The sequence below is a fragment of the Leiobunum rupestre genome, chromosome 3 (assembly GCF_980474605.1).
Source record: "Leiobunum rupestre chromosome 3, qqLeiRupe1.1.hap1, whole genome shotgun sequence".
NCBI classification, from domain to species: domain Eukaryota; kingdom Metazoa; phylum Arthropoda; class Arachnida; order Opiliones; family Sclerosomatidae; genus Leiobunum; species Leiobunum rupestre.
Window position 1 is genome coordinate 42,326,875 of NC_143386.1, and position 20,004 is coordinate 42,346,878.

Consider the following 20,004-nt stretch of genomic DNA (forward strand, 5'->3'; position numbering starts at 1 on the left):
ATACGGACTAACGTCGCGTAAAACTGGTTTTAACTTCCTTCCCTCCCCGCCAGAACTAGTTTTGATGACGAAAAATCCGTCATCGACTGGGAAGTGACGTCAATTACGTCATATCCTTCCAACAAGGTCTCATTGTGAAAAAGTTCTTTCTGGCACACTTATGAGTAATTATGTTACATATGATATTATTTATAAAAACCAAGATTCGCGAAATACACTGCTCTAGATAATTTTTAGTTTTCTATTGATAATCAAATTTAAGATAAATACCCGCTGACGTTAAAATTCCCACAAAATCAACGTTTTTGAAAAAAAAATCCTTTTTCCAACAGAACCGAAATGGACCCCAAAAATTCCCACCAGATGGGAAATTTCCCACAGTCTGGCAAAACTGCCGCTGCTTTGTCATATCGGTCCGCCCCCTGTCGCAAACCCTAACCCCTATCCTTTGTTTCTCGAGAGTGAGCTGCCAGTTGGGCTCTTTTACAGCCCAATTGGGCTTCTTTTTATGTCTGCTGGCGGGAAAAAATTAATTTGTTTTTTGGGCTACTTTTCGGAGGTTTACGATAATATACACTAAAATCGGTATTATACCCATTTCTTTTAAAGGAATACGCTTTAAAATATATTACTCTCAGTATATGTACAGTTTAGTTTTTTTAGTGTTGTTAATTTTCTGGAAAAATAAAATGCGGAAAAGTTTCCGCAAATCGAGAAAATAAAAAATTGAAACTTAAATTAGTTTTTAGGGGTTTTTAATTTTTTTTTTACTTTTTATCGATATAAAATGTCTAATAATAGTTAACAAACTACAAAACATTAATAGTGTTACATTGTTAATCAGTTTAAACTAGTCTAGAGGTTTAGTTTTACTTTTAGTTTGACTTAGGCCTAAGGTGGTGCCTTGGGTATTAGCCTAGCTGATTTAGCCTAGCTAATTTAAAAAATGAGGCGAAAATGCCGATTTATTTAAATTTGCAAACAATATTACACTAATCATGGAATGCACACGTTTTTTTTTATCTTTTTCGGAAAAATACGGAACATTTTCCGGAAAAAAGGCCTCAGTCATTTTCCGCTCTACAACACTAGTTTTTTTTATAACAAAAATTAATAATTCATTTAATTTGTACTTATATAAATATAAATATTTCGACTAATAAAAATTTGAGTTTCTATAAAATTTCCCGTTACACTTAAAACTGTTGAGAAAGTGCGCGACATCACGCAAACACCAATATTTTGAAAAGAACGCATTTTAAAAAATAAACTCGCCAAATTGGGCTAGAATTTGGGCTTGTTTATAAAATATGGCTGATTTTAAATTGGGCTCCTTTGAAGAGCTGTTGGGCGGTAGAGGTAAAATCATATCTGGCAGCTCAGCTCGAGACCCCTTTGTTCCTCTCCTGATGCGGGCGATTCTGGCTGATTATTTTCCATACTCGTTCTCTTTATCGATTTGTAAATGGCTCCCCCCTCCACCTTTTTGTTTACTATTTTACCGACCTCTATCGTTGCTAACGCGAAACTTAGACGTAATTGTTACCGGAAAATTTAAATTAAGTTTACTTTCGTATCCTAACAATGACGAATATAATTTATTACTTACGTATACAACTAGTCGACAATTTAATCTCGTTACGCGAAGATTGTAATTTTAAGAAAATTTCATTTAATTAAATTTTATTTTCGGTGTTATGAATAGTATGAAATATAGATGGCGGCCTTTACTCTACGTTAATATTTGAATGGTGTTGAAGTTGGGTACATGTTGGGCACAGGAATTTACGACTACTTCTGCGTTGAGTTTGAAAGTCGTCTCTTCACAGGTTAAAGGGGTTTTCCCCCGAGCTCTTCGGTTTCTCCTTTCCATGAAACCTTGTAGAGGTTAATGGTAATATTTAATGTAGGGAGCTGTTGGCTCGCGTGGCATGATGGGCTTGCCACCATTGTAACCCGGCCACCTGTTTAAGGCATTAAAAGTCGCTAGATGTAGTGCCTTGGGTATTAGCCTAGCTGATTATTATATTATTATTTATCATTATATATTATTATTTATCATTATATATTATTTTTATCACTATATATCTTTTTTTATCATTATATATTATTTTTTATGATTATATATTATTATTTATCATTATATATTATTATTTATCATTATATATTATTTTTTATCATAATAGATTATTATTTATCATTATATATTATTATTTTTCATTATATATTATTATTTATCATTATATATTATTATTTATCATTATATATTATTATTTATCAATATATATTATTATTTATCGTTATATATATTAGCTTAGCTGATTATTTATATATAATACAGTATACGTAAACAACAATGGAATAGGATTCGTCTTTATTTATGAAATAATTAGAATATTTTCTCGTAATTCTGCTGGTACTCTCCGGAGAAAAATTTAATTTCTAGTCGTTACCAGGGGGCGCTATTTATGGGGGTTTTCGTATATTCTCGTAATAATTTATATCCCAGCCCGGGCATCGTATATTAACAACCTCATTAGTTCTCTAGAAGGTGCAAAATAAACGACCCTCTCTCTAACGACCTCGGCGAAATTATGCCTAGTTCTAATTTCCACCGCTAGGTGGAATGCAAAGAGTTCCAGTTCCGATGCCAATAAGACTTCGGCGAAAGTCAATATTTTGTCGGAGGGAAAAGAGGGGAGATTTCTTCTGCGGATCTTGTTTCTGTTTTGATTAAATTCTCGGCTGCCTGGATCGCGTGGGTGAATTTTGGCCGCTTCTCAATACCGCTCTCTGATTTCACTACACCTACCCAATATTTAAACTTATATCTTCGAGGATTTAAAGTCGTTGCGCTAAAATGTCCATAGATGTCAGAGGAAACTGTATAAGGTGTTGAAACTAGTTATACTGGTTAGATTGTACCACCTTCTAGAGGGTTTTCGAAAAGTTAGTTTTTTAATTTGTAAAATTATAACTAGGATTTTTTTATTGAGAGGTCATCGCTCTGACTTTTTTTTGCTACTAGTTTGTCAGTTTTAGACCTGGTAAAATCTATCACTGTGCTGTTTTGCGCCATCTATACTGGTACCCCTAAGTACGCAATTATTATATTAAACAAATTATTTTATAATTTATAAATATAATTATTTTAACTTAATGATTTTTAACTTCTTAATATTTATCCAGAAATTATTTAATATTATAATAATTAATCATTATAGTTATAATTAATCGTTATAAGAATGATAATTAATCGTTATAAAAATGATAATTAATCGTTATAAGAATGATTATTAATCGTTATAAGGATGATAATTTATCGTTATAAGGATGATAATTTATCGTTATAAGAATGATAATTTATCGTTATAAGAATGATAATTTATCGTTATAAGAATGATAATTAATCGTTATAAGAATGATAATTAATCGTTATAAGAATGATAGTTAATCGTTATAAGAATGATTAATCGTTATAATGATAATTAATCGTTATAAGAATGATAGTTAATCGTTATAAGAATGATTAATCGTTATAAGAATGATTAATCGTTATAATGATAATTAATCGTTATAAGAATGATAGTTAATCGTTATAAGAATGATTAATCGTTTGAATGATGATTAATCGTGATCATCGATATGATGATCGTGATCAAATATATGGCATATTGAAGTGTACAGCCTTTATTCAGTCTACTGTAAATAACCCCCCTAAAATTATTAGTTCCACAAGCGGTGGTTAGATGTCGCCACCGAATACTGATAATTCATCCTTCTGGAGAAATCCGTGCGCTAATCTCTTAATAAAAAGATCGTGTTATAACAATTCTAAGTTGAAAGAAAGCTTATACGTGTTGTATTTAAATAAAATACTATTTTATTCCACATAAGGTTTGATAATAATTATTTTTTTAATACTTTGGCACATTTTTGAGAGCTCAATTTCCTATTTCATCACCAAAAACGTTTAGACTTCCCTTGGGAATATAAAAAAAAAACTTGAAAAAGGTAGTCAAATAGACTCGTAAGAAAACTCGTTCTTTTTCAAAAGGAAATAGTCTCAACTTTGTATCGTGGGCTGGTTGAAAGTTGCTTCTAATTTCCAGTTGAAATTCGAGCTGAACCAAGATTCTAAAAACACAAGGGCGGGCAGGGTTGTCAAAAATTACTCACTAAGGTTAATGTCTTAACACCTACAAGTACGCGGCGTTGTTTGCCGCGATAATTTTCCGTTTATTAGTTGTTTTGTGGTAAATCCACCCCGTGGCAAATAGCGTTAATAATAATTCAGTGGGAAAAATAGAGTATGAGAATGAGTTGTCATAAAACGGGTAAGTGTATAAAAATCGGCTCACCGCCCCCTTTTTGACGAATGCTACGCGTACTTCAGGCACCGTGCCTAGAAATGAATTGTCCTTTTTTTCTTAGCCTCATCCATTCGCACTGACTAAGTTATTAGCTCTCGTAATTAAGGTTGGTAGCGGAATGTGGTTAAATTCTTCCACTTTTTGCCTCCCCTTAAAATTACGTTAATTTCGCTTTCAGTTAGTTATCTAACGATGGACGGAACCAAATAACGCGTTTGTGAACTCCGGCGTGTAAAAATGTGTTAGTTTCGTTCGCGGTGATTAGCTCGTAAGCCTTGGTGAGTGTTTTTGAAATTAATGATTGGGATCGAATGACTATGAGCCAGCTTTTGGCTTCCTGTATCGGACACCATGAGGACAGCGACGATAAACTCCCAATGCCCATCCCATTTTATCATCCCGCTTTGTGGTATTCGTTGAAACCGGAAGTGGTGGTGAGTGTGGAACCTTCCTGTTACTTTTTGTTACATTGTTTAGGGTTTATTTTTAATTAACGCGTGAAAATTGGGTTTATTTTTTAACCTTATAAGCCGATAGTTCGAGCTTTGATTTTACAACGATCCACCTACTTTTATTTAAAGTATCAAGTAACCTTTGGTATTATGAGGCATCATTAAAAAAATTTAACCTTCTTGTTATTCTCCGAGCAACCCTACTAAATTATAATAGATTCTAAATATGGCAAAACTACAATGCCCAGTCATCCTGATATTTAAATTCCACACGGGGGGAGGGGGGGGGTTGACAAAAGAATATTTATTATTTCGTTATCACTCCATTTCCTTATTTATTTTTCACGAATCACCTGCGATTTATTTTTTTTTAAATTTTCATAAATTCAATATTTTATATTAGCGTTCATCACGATGGCACCTCTTATTATTAATGAAGCATCACGCTTCAAACATTAACCCAATAATTATCCATTTAATTATTTAAGCCTTCACGTTTATTTTAAGCAAATATTAAGAGTAGACGTAATAAAATAAATTCTACGAATGTTTTCGTAACGCTTAATTTTAAACCTAATAATGTTTTTTTTTGGCGCGCGCTTGGCCAAACATTATTTCAACTGATAGATGTTTCTGTTTTCTCGCCCCTCGCCGGCTCCCCTAACCACGCGCAAGGCCCCCTTCGACGAAAATTATTCGCCGATGTAATTCCAATTTTTCGGCTTCCCATCCCATTCTCGTTGGATGTTACTTCCAAAAGGGACTTTTACGTTACGCTAGAGTTCGGAGGATCGTTGGCGGGGGGGACTCAAAAGTGGTTGGTCTGGTTTATGGGGGTGAAAGCGGGGGAGTTAAGTAGTTACGGAACCGCTTTTGTGACGTCACGGTCACGTGCTTGACTCGTCAGCTGTATCGGCGTCGGAAGTTACGAAGTCCGCTTTTTGAATTTTACGAGGGGTCGCCTCTAAAATTGCGTCACTAGTTTTAGAACTGTTCTATCGTTATATTCTCTTGGTTTTGCAAGGTTTTAATCCCTATTTTACCATTTTTTTTGAGGTTTTATCTGATTGTTTTCGTGGTGATTATAAAATGGATTTTTCAACATTTTAAAAATATATGAAAATAAATACGCAAGTCTTTTCTAAAAATAAATATAAAACTGAATATTCAGTAATTAAATTATTGTAATACTGATTTATTGAATAAATCTTTAATAAAATAATATACATAAATAAATATAAAACTGAATATTCACTAATTAAATTATTGTAATACTGATTTATTGAATAAATATTTTATAAAAATATATATAAATAAATAAATATAAAACTGAATATTCAGTAATTAAATTATTGTAATACTGATTTATTGAATAAATATTTTATAAAAAATATATATAAATAAATAAATATAAAACTGAATATTCAGTAATTAAATTATTGTAATACTGATTTATTGAATAAATCTTAAATATAAATAAATATAAAACTGAATATTCAAAAATTAAAATTGGGGGAATTCGAATGTACAATTTTATTGAGAACAATAGATTTTTAAATGGAAACTGCTACTCACGGTAAAAAAAGATTTTAAATATTTATTCATTATCATAACAAAAGATAACTTTTATGAATAAAGGGATATATTATATATATATTATACGATGTTTTTGCCACACTCGTAATGTATTTAAAACAGGATGAAATAGTATAGTTTAAATTTTTTAAATGAATATATATTATTTCTATATTGTTAACATAAAATGTTAATTTATGTATTGTTACTAGAATAGGTAATTTTATGTCTAGAACTAGATTTCATATTTTAATTTTCAAGTATTCACTTGTAGTAAATATGCTATATCAATTTTAACTGAACTGAACGGAATACTAGGGCACCACCATTTTTGTAATGTCAAGGCATTGCCACCTGTGCAATAAACAGTTAAGCTAGATGACACTCGCCCAATTCCTGGTATTAATTTCGCAGGTGGTAAATAATATTATAGTATAAAATGCACAAAGTAAGAAAATAGTAAATAAATTACCATCACTAATTTACAAAATTAAACTTAGTCAATGGTACATCACATAATATTATTGTATTGTAAATAATGATTTAAAATAAAAACATAAAATCGGGAGTTTTCATTTTTTTAAACGTTTTTCCATGTTTAAAATAACGCTTATTTACCTGTTTATAAAAATTCCCTTTTATCTATATTTATAAAAATTCCCTTTTTACGTATATGTATTAAAACTGTTTACCTATATTTATCAAAATACCATTATTTATCAAAATTCCTTTTGAACCTACCTAAATTACTTTGTTACCAATATTTATCAAAATTACCTTTTTACCTATATTTATCAAAATTACCTTTTTACCTATATTTATCAAAATTACCTTTTTACGTATGTTTATCAAAATTACCCTTTTACCTATATTTATCAAAATATTTTTTATCTATATTTATCTAATTACCCTCATTTACTTATATTTATCAAAATACCCTTAGTTACCTATATTTTTTAAAATACCTTAATTTACCTATGTTTATCAAAATTTCCTTATATACCTATATTTATCAAAATTTCCTTATTTACCTATGTGTATAAAAATTTCCTTATTTACCTATATTTAGCAAAATTTCCTTATTTACCTATTTTTATCAAAATACCCTTTTTACCTATATCAAAATACCATTATTTACCTATATTTATCAAAATTCCCTTAATTACCTATATTTAACTAAATACCCTTAATTACCTATATTTAACTAAATACCCTTAATTACCTATATTTAACTAAATACCCTTAGTTACCCATATTTTTAAAAATACAATTAGTTACCTAAATTTATCAAAATTCCCTTATTTATCAAAATTCCCTTTTTACCTATATTTATCAAAATATTGTTTTTACCTATATTTATCAAAATATTGTTTTTACCTATATTTATCAAAATATTGTTTTTACCTATATTTATCAAAATATTGTTTTTACCTATATTTATCAAAATATTGTTTTTACCTATATTTATCAAAATATTGTTTTTACCTATATTTATCAAAACATTGTTTTTACCTATATTTATCAATATATTGTTTTTACCTATATTTATCAAAATACCCTTAAAAATTGTAGAGGTTAACGGTAATAGTAAGTGTAGGGAGCTGTTGGCTCGCGTGGCATGAAGGGCTTGCCACCACCCTCCTACGCATTGTAACCCGGCCACCTGAATTAATGGCTTTAAAAGTCGCTTGATGACTTAGGCCTAAGGTGGTGCCTTGGGTATTAGCCTAGCTGAGTATTATATTATTATTTATCATTATATATTATTATTTATCATTATATATTATTATTTATCATTATATATTATTATTTATCATTATATATTATTATTTATCATTATATATTATTATTTAATCTAAAATATTCCGAATATTTTAATTAGATTAAATATTTTATTTCCATGAAGTAACAGTTCTTTTTTTTTATAAATCTAATTACTTATATACCATAATATATTATTATTTTCCAGTAGACGAAAAAAGTGTAGTTTTTGGAACTGTGATTATCCCTCAAAGATGTGAATTATATAAGCAGTCAAAAAATGTGTCAGTTCCATAAATACTTGAGAAAGCCGGCAATTGACGTTGTAATAATAACGTCCGCGTGTCGCGCATGGACGGGTGTGATTTACGAACGCCCCCTTATTAGCTTCAGCGTCAGTCGCGGGGGTTTTTCAGATTTTCGGGTGGTGGCTACGCGTAGAGGTACATGTACGAGGAAATAGGCCCACATAGTAGATCCTTTTTACGGCGGCTTCGGCGACGGTTCGAAAACCGTTTTATTTACTATCGAGTTTCCGTCGCGTTTTATTTAAAATCAGAAAGTAAAAATTAAGCGTGCTTTAGCGTAATTTCCCGTCGTACAGAACTCCCCATTTTTCCAGGAAAAAAAGTGCCAACGAACAACTTTTCCCCCAGTTAAAGTCGAAATAGGATGCAACTTTATCGTTCGCGGTGTACGTCGCATGAGCCTAACTGGTTTACAAGTAGGCTTAGTGAATAAAAGGTGATTTTCGTGGCTTTGTGAAGACGTTATCTGGGATTACAACACCCTCTTTGGATTAATCGCGTTTCCGTTACGGGATTAAAAGTTACTAAATAGGCGATCGGATCGATAAAATGAGACGAAAATCCAGACGACGCAAGGTGAGTTGCGGATTCTTTCACTTAGATGGCGCCAGTGTGGCTGGCATTCGATATTTTCCTCTCCTTTTTTACCGAGAAACGCGCCCATTTCGAAACGGGAAACAGTGAGGGAATACCGACTGGGTTTATTCAAATTACGTTTAGCAATTGGTAACTTAATATGCAAATTTTGTAGATTGAATTGTCCGTTTGATTGCGGTTATTTTAAATATCCAAATTTAAACTTTTATTCCGTTTGATTCTATCACTTTTTTGCTGTAATTTTAAACATTTAACTTTGTAAAAGTTTTTTTCTTCAACAAACCTTTTTTATTCTATAACTTTTAGAGGTTTTTTCCACGGCCATTTTTATGAATTTTAAAACGTTTTTTTCCCTCCCCTTTTCAATCTCCATGACAACGGCGTTAAACACCCCCCCCCCCCCCCCCCCCCACTTTTTTTTGGCGGGCTTTTGCGCGATGAATGCGCGTGCTAAAGCATCCGTGAAATAAGTGCGGGAACACGGCCACGGCGATGAAAATCTTGAATCGGTGACCCCGTAATGTATTCACGAGGGTCCCCGCAGAACTCCCTTCTCTGTCGCTTATCGTCGCTAGATGGCGACACGCAGCACCGAAAGCGTTTTAATAGCACTTAAGCTCCCACCCCCCCGCCCTTAATCGTCGTCACGCTCAGTTGGGGCGCCCTTTTCCCGGTAGAGATCGCTAGCTAACATCCCTTCGCTGTCGACCCTGTCAAGTCAGCTTGAAAAGTAATTAAAATCTCGTCGCGATGTTTCGGGTTCTAGCTTTGCTTTTTTTTTCACGAAACTCGGGGCGCAAATATTTATCCCGAATTTTATTTTTTAAAAGCGGAAATCCGCGTTACAATTTTTAAAATTTCAATTGTTCTTTTTATAAATTCAGCTACGCTTGCCGAACTTGTTTTCCTGTCGCTCTTACGTCGTAGCTTTATTAGAATAGTTTCGACACGCGCGGTTGGCACGCGCGCGTGAAAATTCGAGGTTGCTCGCGCCCTAAGCGCGCGCTCGTAATATTAGCAAAGTTAAAGTTGTGACCGTAGTAGCTACATTCAAACAATAAGGCCACGTTAATTTATTAAACAGGGTTCATACAAACATGGAAATTAGTTAAAACCTGGAAATATCAGTGAAATTTATTTAAAGCAAAAAAGTCAGGGAAAATAATTAAGATAACTACGAATTATGTGCAATTTGTTTTAGTATTACTGACATTATTACTTAGTATTGAATTCATACGTTCAATCTTGACTATATTATATTAAAGTGTAACAGTAATGCTTTTAACATTTTAGAGACCCCTGTTGTTTTAAAAAGTACACCTGGAAAATATTCAAAACTACTCTGGAAAACCTGGAAATATCAGGGAAAATGGTTTTTGAAATATTGTATGAACCCTGTTAAAACACCTCTTGTTGAAGGATTAAATTTGACCGTTTTCTAGAGAATGTAGGCTTCATTGAGGTTGGGAGTTTGTTAAAATGTGGTTTTGAATGTGCTAGTTATTGAAAGGAAGTACTTATAGAATAAATTTAATAAATATCAGAATTTAATCTTCATTGTTAATGGTCAAAGTTTAACCTTTTTGGAATTGAAATCACCTATTATTTAAATATAATATATTCTGAATTGAAAAAATATCGGCTAATACGCTGTATAACACGCTGTAGAACGGCGGAAGTAAAATTTTCCGCAAATCGGAAAAATAAAAAATTTAAACATAAATTACTTTCTAAGGGTTTTTATTTTTTTTAACTATTTATCGATATAAAATGTCTAATAACAGTAAACATACTACAAAACATTAATAGTGTTATATTTTTAATCGGTTTAAAGTTAGTAGTCTAGAGCTTTAGTTTTACTTTTAGATTCGAAAAAAGAGGAGAAAATTCCGCTTTATTTAAATTTGCAAACAATATTAGACTAATCATGGAATGAAAATTTTTTTATTTGGAAAAATACGGAATATTTTCCGGAAAAACGGCTTTGGTAATTTTCCGACCTACAACACTAATTATTTCTGAGTTTTGGAAAATTATAGACTAAAATGTGATTTATGAAATTTTTTGTAAGGGCCATTTGGGGGGTACAAATACATTGATTGTACATAAATCCATTGGCTTCTGTTCAACCGGGTGTCGGAAATTTGAAATTAGTTATAGGAGCAGTCTTGTAGGCGTTTTAACTGGCTAAATAGTTGGATAGTACTTGGAGAAACACCGGCCATATAAAATTAAGTTTGAACCATCGGTAATATTGAAATTGCCTTTCTTTAGTCAGGGTGGTCTCATTTCTATCAATTAGATTTAAATTATCTATTATACTTCAATGTATTTATGGAAATGTACGAACCTAAGTTTAATAATAACAATAATAATGGTAATAAATTAATAATGATGATAATTAGTTAGGCTAATGCCCAAGTCATCTCGCGACAGTTAAGGTCTTTATCCCAGGTGGCCTAGTTAAATTGTAATGTCAAATGAAATGAACTCTATTAAATTAAGTTTTTAATTAGTAATTAAATTTAATTTAAATTTTAGTTTACGTTACCGCTGAACTCACATTAATTATTTTGTCCAGAAAAATCAATGAAATCAAACAAATCAATAAAATCAAACAAATCAATAAAAATCAACAATCTAGTCTTTACTTAATTATTAAATTAATTAAAACCTAGTCAATGGCGTGGAATATATTCAAAACTCTACATTTCATAAATTCACTTATTTATTAAATGCAGACTTATTGAATAGTTTCGACGACTGCAATTTTCCCGTTTGATTTTAAACCTTCGCTCGCCACTTGGAATAATATTTAAATTCGTAGAAACAGTTGGGTCGTTGGTTGTCATTAAAATTCATTATTGATAACCCGCGCATTTCGGCTAATTATTTCCATAAATTCCCGATAAAAGCTGGACCTTTCGACGCCGCGTGCGTAAACTGCGACTGCAAATGAACTCCTTTAATTGTCGACTCCGAGCGTTGCTAATATAATATCGTTTTCGTGGGGTGTTCGCGCCATCTGTCGTCGACGGGCCGAAGACGTTTCTCTCTCCGCGCGCCTGTGTATCGGCCTTCCGGGATTTAACCTTTTGACTCGGGCAGGGATGAAATTTTGTGTCGGTAGTGTGGCTAGTAACGGCGATGTAGCTCCCTAAGTTGGCCCGGTTAGTGTGACGTAATTGAGGTCCTGGGAACGCGAGAACTCCGCCAGGGATTCTTGTTTGTGTCGGGGCCTCCTTATCTCCCTTCGTTTGGCGCGCTCCTATTCAGGCCATTTGAAACCTGGCCGCTGGTGGTTTCGGGTTCGAGATCCCATCCTAAGTGGCTTCTCTGTCTACTTGCCGGAAACCTTACGACGAAGTGTTCAGATTGTTTCGTCTCTTTTTTCGCTTTATAAGACGAGCTTAAACCCTTATTTGCTCCAGATTCTTTTTAATCTCTAACATTATCAGATTAGGGATTGATTTGTCCCATCTCTACAAGACGGGTCAAAAGATTTCATTTTATTCAAGGCTTCCTCTTTTACATTAATTTAATTTCCTTATTCTCTATAGTTTGTGTGATAAAAATGTTATTTTTAATTATTTATTTATTTATTTATTAAATAAAATATTGTAGATTTCTAATCAAATCGAAATAAATTCATTGGTTTTAATTTTTAGTTTTTGGAATTTTTTAAACCCTTATTTGCTCCAGATTTTTTTAAATCTCTAACATTATCAGATTAGGAATTGATTTCGTTCCATCTCTATCCATCTCTACAAGACGGGTCAAAAGATTTTATTTTATTCAAGGCTTCCTCTTTAACATTTATTTAATTTCCTTATACTCTATATTTTGTGTGATAAAAATATTATTTTAAATTAATTAATTAATTTATTTATTTATTTATTAAAATATTGTAGATTTCTAATAAAATCGAAATAAATTATTGGGTTTTAATTTTCATTTTTAAAATTTTTTAAACCCTTATTTGCTCCAGCTTTTTTAAATCTCTAACATTATCAGATTAGGAATTGATTTCGTTCCATCTCTATCCATCTCTACAAGACGGGTCAAAAGATTTTATTTTATTCAAGGCTTCCTCCTTTACATTAATTTAATTTCCTTATACTCTATATTTTGTGTGATAAAAATATTATTTTTAATTACTTATTTATTTATTTATTAAATAAAATATTGTAGATTTCTAATAAAATCGAAATAAATTAATGGGTTTTAATTTTAATTTTTTGGATTTTTTTAAACCCTTATTTGCTCCAGATTTTTTAAATTTCTAACATTGTCAGATTAGTTCTATCTCTACAAGACGGGTCAAAAGATTTCATTTTATTCAAGGCTTACTCTTTTACATTAATTTAATTTCCTTATTCTCTATAGTTTGTGTGATAAAAAAATTATTTATAAATATTTATTAAATAAAATATTGTAGATTTCTAATAAAATCGAAATAAATAAATTGGTTTTAAATCTTTTTGATTTTTATCGATTTTTATTATATAATGGATTTTTATACATATTTTTTCCTGACAAATGAATGAACTAATAAATATATCATTCTTCCTCATTACATTTAAATAGTATTTGTAATTTATTTGTTGTAAAATGATCACAAAATGTATCTTTGAAATGTAACGGCGGTTTTTATTGTACTTTTGCATATGCTATCACTGGTCCATGAATAATTTTAAATTCAATTTGCTGGGTGACCACACCTTCTATGTTGTATAATGTTTCCTATATTTTTTATGTCTTCCTATAACCTAATATAATTACACTATTTTCCTATTTTTATTGAATTTTATCTGTTACAATTTCGTGTTTTGATATAAATGGCAATCAGAAACTACGAAGTTGAGAAAGAATTTCGAACAACAATTACGTCAGACCAAATATTTTCTATCCAATTAGAAATCACCTAATTAATGAACCAAATTACCTTAGAACGTACCTGATTAGTATTTGCAGGGCCTCCAGAGGTCCTTTAATTCCAAAAAATCCTATATTTTCAAAATTGTCCCATAACATCCTATATTTTTAGGAAAATCCCCAAAAAGTCCGATAAAATCCTATAAATTTTATATTTTGCCCTCAGCAATTTAACTATAGGATAAATTCGTATACAACTTCATACTAGTCTATTCTTTTGTTAAGTACTGTTAACATGGCTAGCTACTAGTATATTTTTGTGATAAAATGGTTAAATAGTTTCTATTTTTTAAGTGAAAATCAAAGATTCATTTCACTCAATATAGATTTTGTTTTTAAATGCATAAAGTTAGTAAATGGAATAGTACTATAAACTCCTACAATTTGGAAAAAATAGTCCTATAAAGTCCTACAATTTTGAAAAAAGAATAGTACTCCTATAAAGTCCTACAATTTTGAAAAAAGAATAGTCCTATAAAGTCCTACAATTTTGAAAAAAGAATAGTCCTATAAAGTCCTACAATTTTGAAAAAAGAATAGTACTATAAAGTCCTACAATTTTGAAAAAATAGTCCTATAAAGTCCTACAATTTTGAAAAAAGAATAGTACTCCTATAAAGTCCTACAATTTTGAAAAAAGAATAGTCCTATAAAGTCCTACAATTTTGAAAAAAGAATAGTCCTATAAAGTCCTACAATTTTGAAAAAAGAATAGTACTATAAAGTCCTACAATTTTGAAAAAAATAGTCCTATAAAGTCCTACAATTTTGAAAAAATAGTACTATAAAGTCCTACAATTTTGAAAAAAATAGTCCTATAAAGTCCTACAATTTTGAAAAATAGTCCTATAAAGTCCTTCATTTCTAGAAATATAATCCTATTTTCCTATAAAAAATTTAAAGATTTGAGTGGGGGCCCTGTATTTAAAAACTATTTTCTGGTAATTTCAATATTATTTATCCGATATTTTCCAAATAAAAACTCTTATTTAAAGAATTTTATATTTTTCTGTGGTGTAAAGCCTAAAATTGGGAGGAACTATGGGAAAAAGCTCTCCCCGATCCTTCGAAATTGGTTTAGCAGTTGGAGGTTCTTTATTAGGAACGAATATATCTGGGTATATCCTCCCATCTTCTTTTTTTAATTATACTGTCTTTTTTTCGGGAGGAACGCTGCTGCCATATCACTTCCCAGTGTTTGTAATTAGATGGACGCTTCGTATCAATCTGTCACTGCAGCTGCGCCCACGACCCTTTTATTTGCACTGAAAGTCCAAGTAAATAAGGGGATGAAGAAGTCTTGGACTGACCTCCTATTCTGGCTTCCGCCGTGGTTGTCTTGTTTTTAAACCGGCTACGGAACACGTGATTACAAAGAGCCAATAGAATTGGCCAGCAAACTCCCGCCTTTTCCTTAAAACATTGCGTTCTTTTAGAAGTTTATGGCAGGGTTGAGAATTGGTAAAAGATCGGGTAAATTTGAGAATTGGTAAAAGATCGGGTAAATTTGAGAATTGGTTAAAGATCGGGTAAATTTGAGAATTGGTAAAAGATCGGGTAAATTTGAGAATTGGTTAAAGATCGGGTAAATTTGAGAATTGGTAAAAGATCGGGTAAATTTGAGAATTGGTAAAAGATCGGGTAAATTTGAGAATTGGTAAAAGATCGGGTAAATTTGAGAATTGGTAAAAGATCGGCTAAATTTGAAAATTGGTAAAAGATCGGCTAAATTTGAAAATTGGTAAAAGATCGGCTAAATTTGAGAATTGGTAAAAGATCGGCTAAATTTGGGAATTGGTAAAAGATCGGGTAAATTTGAGAAATGGTAAAAGATCGGGTAAATTTGAGAATTGGTAAAAGATCGGCTAAATTTGAAAATTGGTAAAAGATCGGGTAAATTTGAGAAATGGTAAAAGATCGGCTAAATTTGAGAATTGGTAAAAGATCGGCTAAATTTGGGAATTGGTAAAAGATCGGGTAAATTTGAGAAATGGTAAAAGATCGGGTAAATTTGAGAATTGGTAAAAGATCGGCTAAATTTGAGAATTGGTAAAAGATCGGGTAAATTTGAGAAATGGTAAAAGATCGGGTAAATTTGAGAATTGGTAAAAGATCGGGTAAATTTGAGAATTGGTAAAAGATCGGGTAAATTTGAGAATTGGTAAAAGATCGGGTAAATTTGAGAATTGGTAAAAGATCGGGTAAATTTGAAAATTGGTAAAAGATCGTCTAAATTTGAGAATTGGTAAAAGATCGGGGAATGCGTAAAAAGTGGGGAAATTTGAGAATGCGTAAAAAGTGGGGGAAATTTTGAGAATGCGTAAAAAGTGGGGGAAATTTGAGAATGCGTAAAAAGTGGGGGAAATTTGAGAATGCGTAAAAAGTGGGGGAAATTTGAGAATGCGTAAAAAGTGCGGGAAGTTTGGAGAATGCGTAAAAGATCGGGGAAATTTGAGAATTAGTAAAAAGTGGGGGAAATTTATAATACGTAAAAGGGGGATTTGAGAAAGCGTAAAAAGTGGGGAAGAGAATGCGTAAAAAGTGGGATTATATTTATCTTGAAAGTATTATGAAAGACGTCTAACTAACTAAAATTTGTAATCATTGCCATAATGGTTTTAGTTTAAACATGGTCTGAAGTTCAATTCACCAATGTACTAAAATAAAATCTATTTAATATTTACTAAAAATTACGGAAGAAAAACCACGCCTCTTTCCGAAGCTAAAGGGGGAAGTAACGCCCCCTCAATTCCTAGAAACAGACTGATAATGTCGTCCGTAAATCATGGAAACAGGCTATAGCTAACGTGAATTAATTCCAGCTAAAATATTAGCATAGTAAAATATAAAGTGAAAATGAACTAAATTTGCTAGGAAATTTGAATATTGTGTCAACATTATTTTCCTAAAAATGTGGACAAATTTCATAATGACAAATTAATCTAGTCAAAATACAGTATTACTTAATTAAAATATAATAAAATACATTGAAGCAACAAAAAAAAAAGGCTTACGCACCTGATTATTGATTTTCGAAAGACGTTCTGTAATTTCTATTGACTTTCCACAATATTTCTGTGATTTCCAAAGGTTTTCTTAAGTGATTTATTGTAATTACCTCTGATTACCCCCTAGGTAATAAGTGCATTTAGTAAAATGTACAACGTAATTTTGTAAACACTTACAAATTTAGTTTTCCCTCATTAAAACCTCAAAATGAAACTTTTTTCCGCTGTGGAGTACACGTTTTTATAAAGTCCTCGTAAACAGGTAGGACGGACGGACATGAAATTTGGAGAAAGAGCCGATCGAAGTCCAATATTTTCCCCACCTCGTTACTTTTGCTGTAAGACAGCCCAAAAAAAAACATTTCCCAAAAAGATGGGAAATTACTTGTGGTGAACTATTTTGACGACCTATTTACTCCCGCCAAACGAATGAAACTTCAAAAGATTTTGTAAATAATGTTTTTGAAAATGTAGCGTAACATTTTGGGTCTAATGACTCGTAAAAACGGTAAAATATCTCCCGATATACCAAACGTATTTCTTTGTTATTAAAGATATACTTAGCAAATACGTCTGTAGTTGGGTTAAAGTAGGGACTACTTTATATACCTCGGGTTACGGCAAATCTCCTCCGAAGAGCGGAAGTGGCGCTCATCTTTCGGGGATTTCCTTCCAACCAGCGCCATCTAGTGTGCGGCTAAGCGGAACATAAATCCGCGATTAAGTCCCGCCCTGGGGATGCCGCGGAACAATGTTACGCTACGCAATAGGTTAGAAATGAAACTGCTATTTTTGCACCGACTTTTGTTTGCGTAAACGTCTCGCGTGTGCTGTAAAAACGCCATCTGTGGAGTGCTGTTGACCGTAAAAAATTGCAATTCGGATGATAGCTGTTGTCATATTTTTCACTTGTTTTGTAAAAGTGTACTCTATTACTAAATAAACGGATGGCTCAGACTAGTGTTGTAAGTCGAAATGTTTTCCAGGAAAAGGCCTTTTTTCCCGAAAATCTTCCGTATTTTTTAGAATCTGAAAGTAAAACTAAACCTCTAGACTAGCTTTAAACTGATTAACAATGTAACACTATTAAGGTTTTGTAGTATGTTTACTGTTATTAGACATTTTATATCGATAAATAGTTTAAAAAAATTAAAAACCCTGGAAAAGTAATTAAATTGAAAAATTTGCGTTTTTTCTTGTGTATATAGAAATTTAAATAATAATCGACTTTTACACAATAAAAATTACTTCATTTTTACCAATAAAGCACTTGTTAAAAATTAAGTAATATTTATTGTGTAAAAGTCGTTTAATTAAATACCTGGAAAAGTAATTGGTTTTAATTTTTTATTTTTCCTATTTGCGGAAAATATTCTAGAAATTTTTCCGGAAAATTAACAACACTAGCTCAGACATTCGTAAGCATTCAGTACATTTTACAAAAAAAAAAACATATTTGTGAAATCGCAAAGAAAATCGCCAATATTTGCGCTAAAACCTATTTATTTTTATTTATTGATACCCTATGTAATAAAGAGAATTTGTAATTTCATATCGTATCTTCCCATTATCGCAAAATCTGCTTGAAAGTAATAATACCCTGTGCTTCCAAATGTCAGTGAAGTCAAGGAATTTGTAAAATTATCCTGAAACGTCAGGGAATTTTAAGAAATCGCACTAAAATTGACGAAATTAAATTTTATGCAGGTAATTTTACTCAAGTTATCTGATAATTTCATCTGATAAATTTTAATCATTATAAAAATTTAAACGTTTTGGTCATTTTTCAACGTTGTTATTCCAACTTAACCTGGATACTAAAAGTTGGAATAAATTAATTAACTTCTGCTTAAAGTGAAATATAAATTTTAAATGTATTAATTAACTTCTGCTTAAAGTGAATTATCAATTTTAAATGTATTAATTAACTTCTGCTTAAAGTTAAATATAAATTTTAAATGTATTAATTATCTTCTGCTTAAAGTGAAATATAAATTTTAAATGTATTAATTAACTTCTGCTTAAAGTGAATTATCAATTTTAAATGTATTAATTAACTTCTGCTTAAAGTGAAATATAAATTTTAAATGTATTAATTAAATTCTGCTTAAAGTGAAATATAATTTTTAAATGTATTAATTAACTTCTGCTTAAAATGAATTATAAATTTTAAATGTATTAATTAACTTCTATTTAAAGTGAAATATAAATTTTAAATATATTAATTAACTTATATTTAAAGTGAAATATTAATTTTAATAGTTTTATTTAACTTGAATTTAAAGTGAAATATTAATTTTAATAGTTTTAATTAACTTATATTTAAAGTGAAATATAAATTTTAAATGCATTAATTAACTTCTATTTAAAGTGAGATATAAATTTTATTAGTTTTAATTAACCTTTGTTAAAAGTAAAATATAAATTTTAATAGTATTAATTAACTTCATTTAAGTAAAATATAATGTTGAAACGTATTAACTTTTTTTAAGTAAAATATAATTTTGAAACGTATTAAAAATAAAATTGAAATGTATTAGTTAACTTCTGTTAAAAATAAAATTAAAATCTATTAGTTAACTTCTGTTAAAAATAAAATTGCAATGTATTAGTTAACTTTTGTTTGAAGTAAAATATAAAATTAAAAAATATCTAGTTTTTACCATGAAAAGCTTAGAGAAATTAGAATCTAAAACACGAAATCAGCACGAAAACCCCAGACATTTTCCCCCGACCCCGAAAACCCCAGACATTTTTCCCCGACCCCGAAAACCCCAGACATTTTTCCCCGACCCCGAAAACCCCAGACATTTTCCCCCGACCCCGAAAACCCCAGACATTTTTCCCCGACCCCGAAAACCCCAGACATTTTTCCCCGACCCCGAAAACCCCAGACATTTTTCCCCGACCCCGAAAACCCCAGACATTTTTCCCCGACCCCGATAACCCCAGACATTTTCCCCCGACCCCGAAAACCCCAGACATTTTTCCCCGA

General features: G+C 31.1%; 1 protein-coding gene across 15 annotated transcripts in view; it reads left to right on the forward strand.

Moving 5' to 3' along the window:
* The window catches only part of dlg1 (MAGUK family member discs large 1), a 298,752-nt gene that overhangs the window by 170,608 nt on the left and 108,140 nt on the right, over positions 1 to 20,004 (forward strand). For 2 of the 15 annotated variants that reach the window (XM_090168266.1, XM_090168268.1), the window contains exon 1: positions 8,629 to 9,045. The exons of 12 other annotated variants lie outside the window; for them this stretch is intronic. In XM_090168266.1, the coding sequence (XP_090024392.1) occupies positions 9,019 to 9,045 (27 nt within the window). In that variant the 5' untranslated portion in view covers positions 8,629 to 9,018. Of the gene's footprint in view, positions 1 to 4,675; positions 4,808 to 8,628; positions 9,046 to 20,004 lie in introns of those variants that run through there. One more of the 15 variants, XM_090168262.1, reaches the window with a different exon arrangement.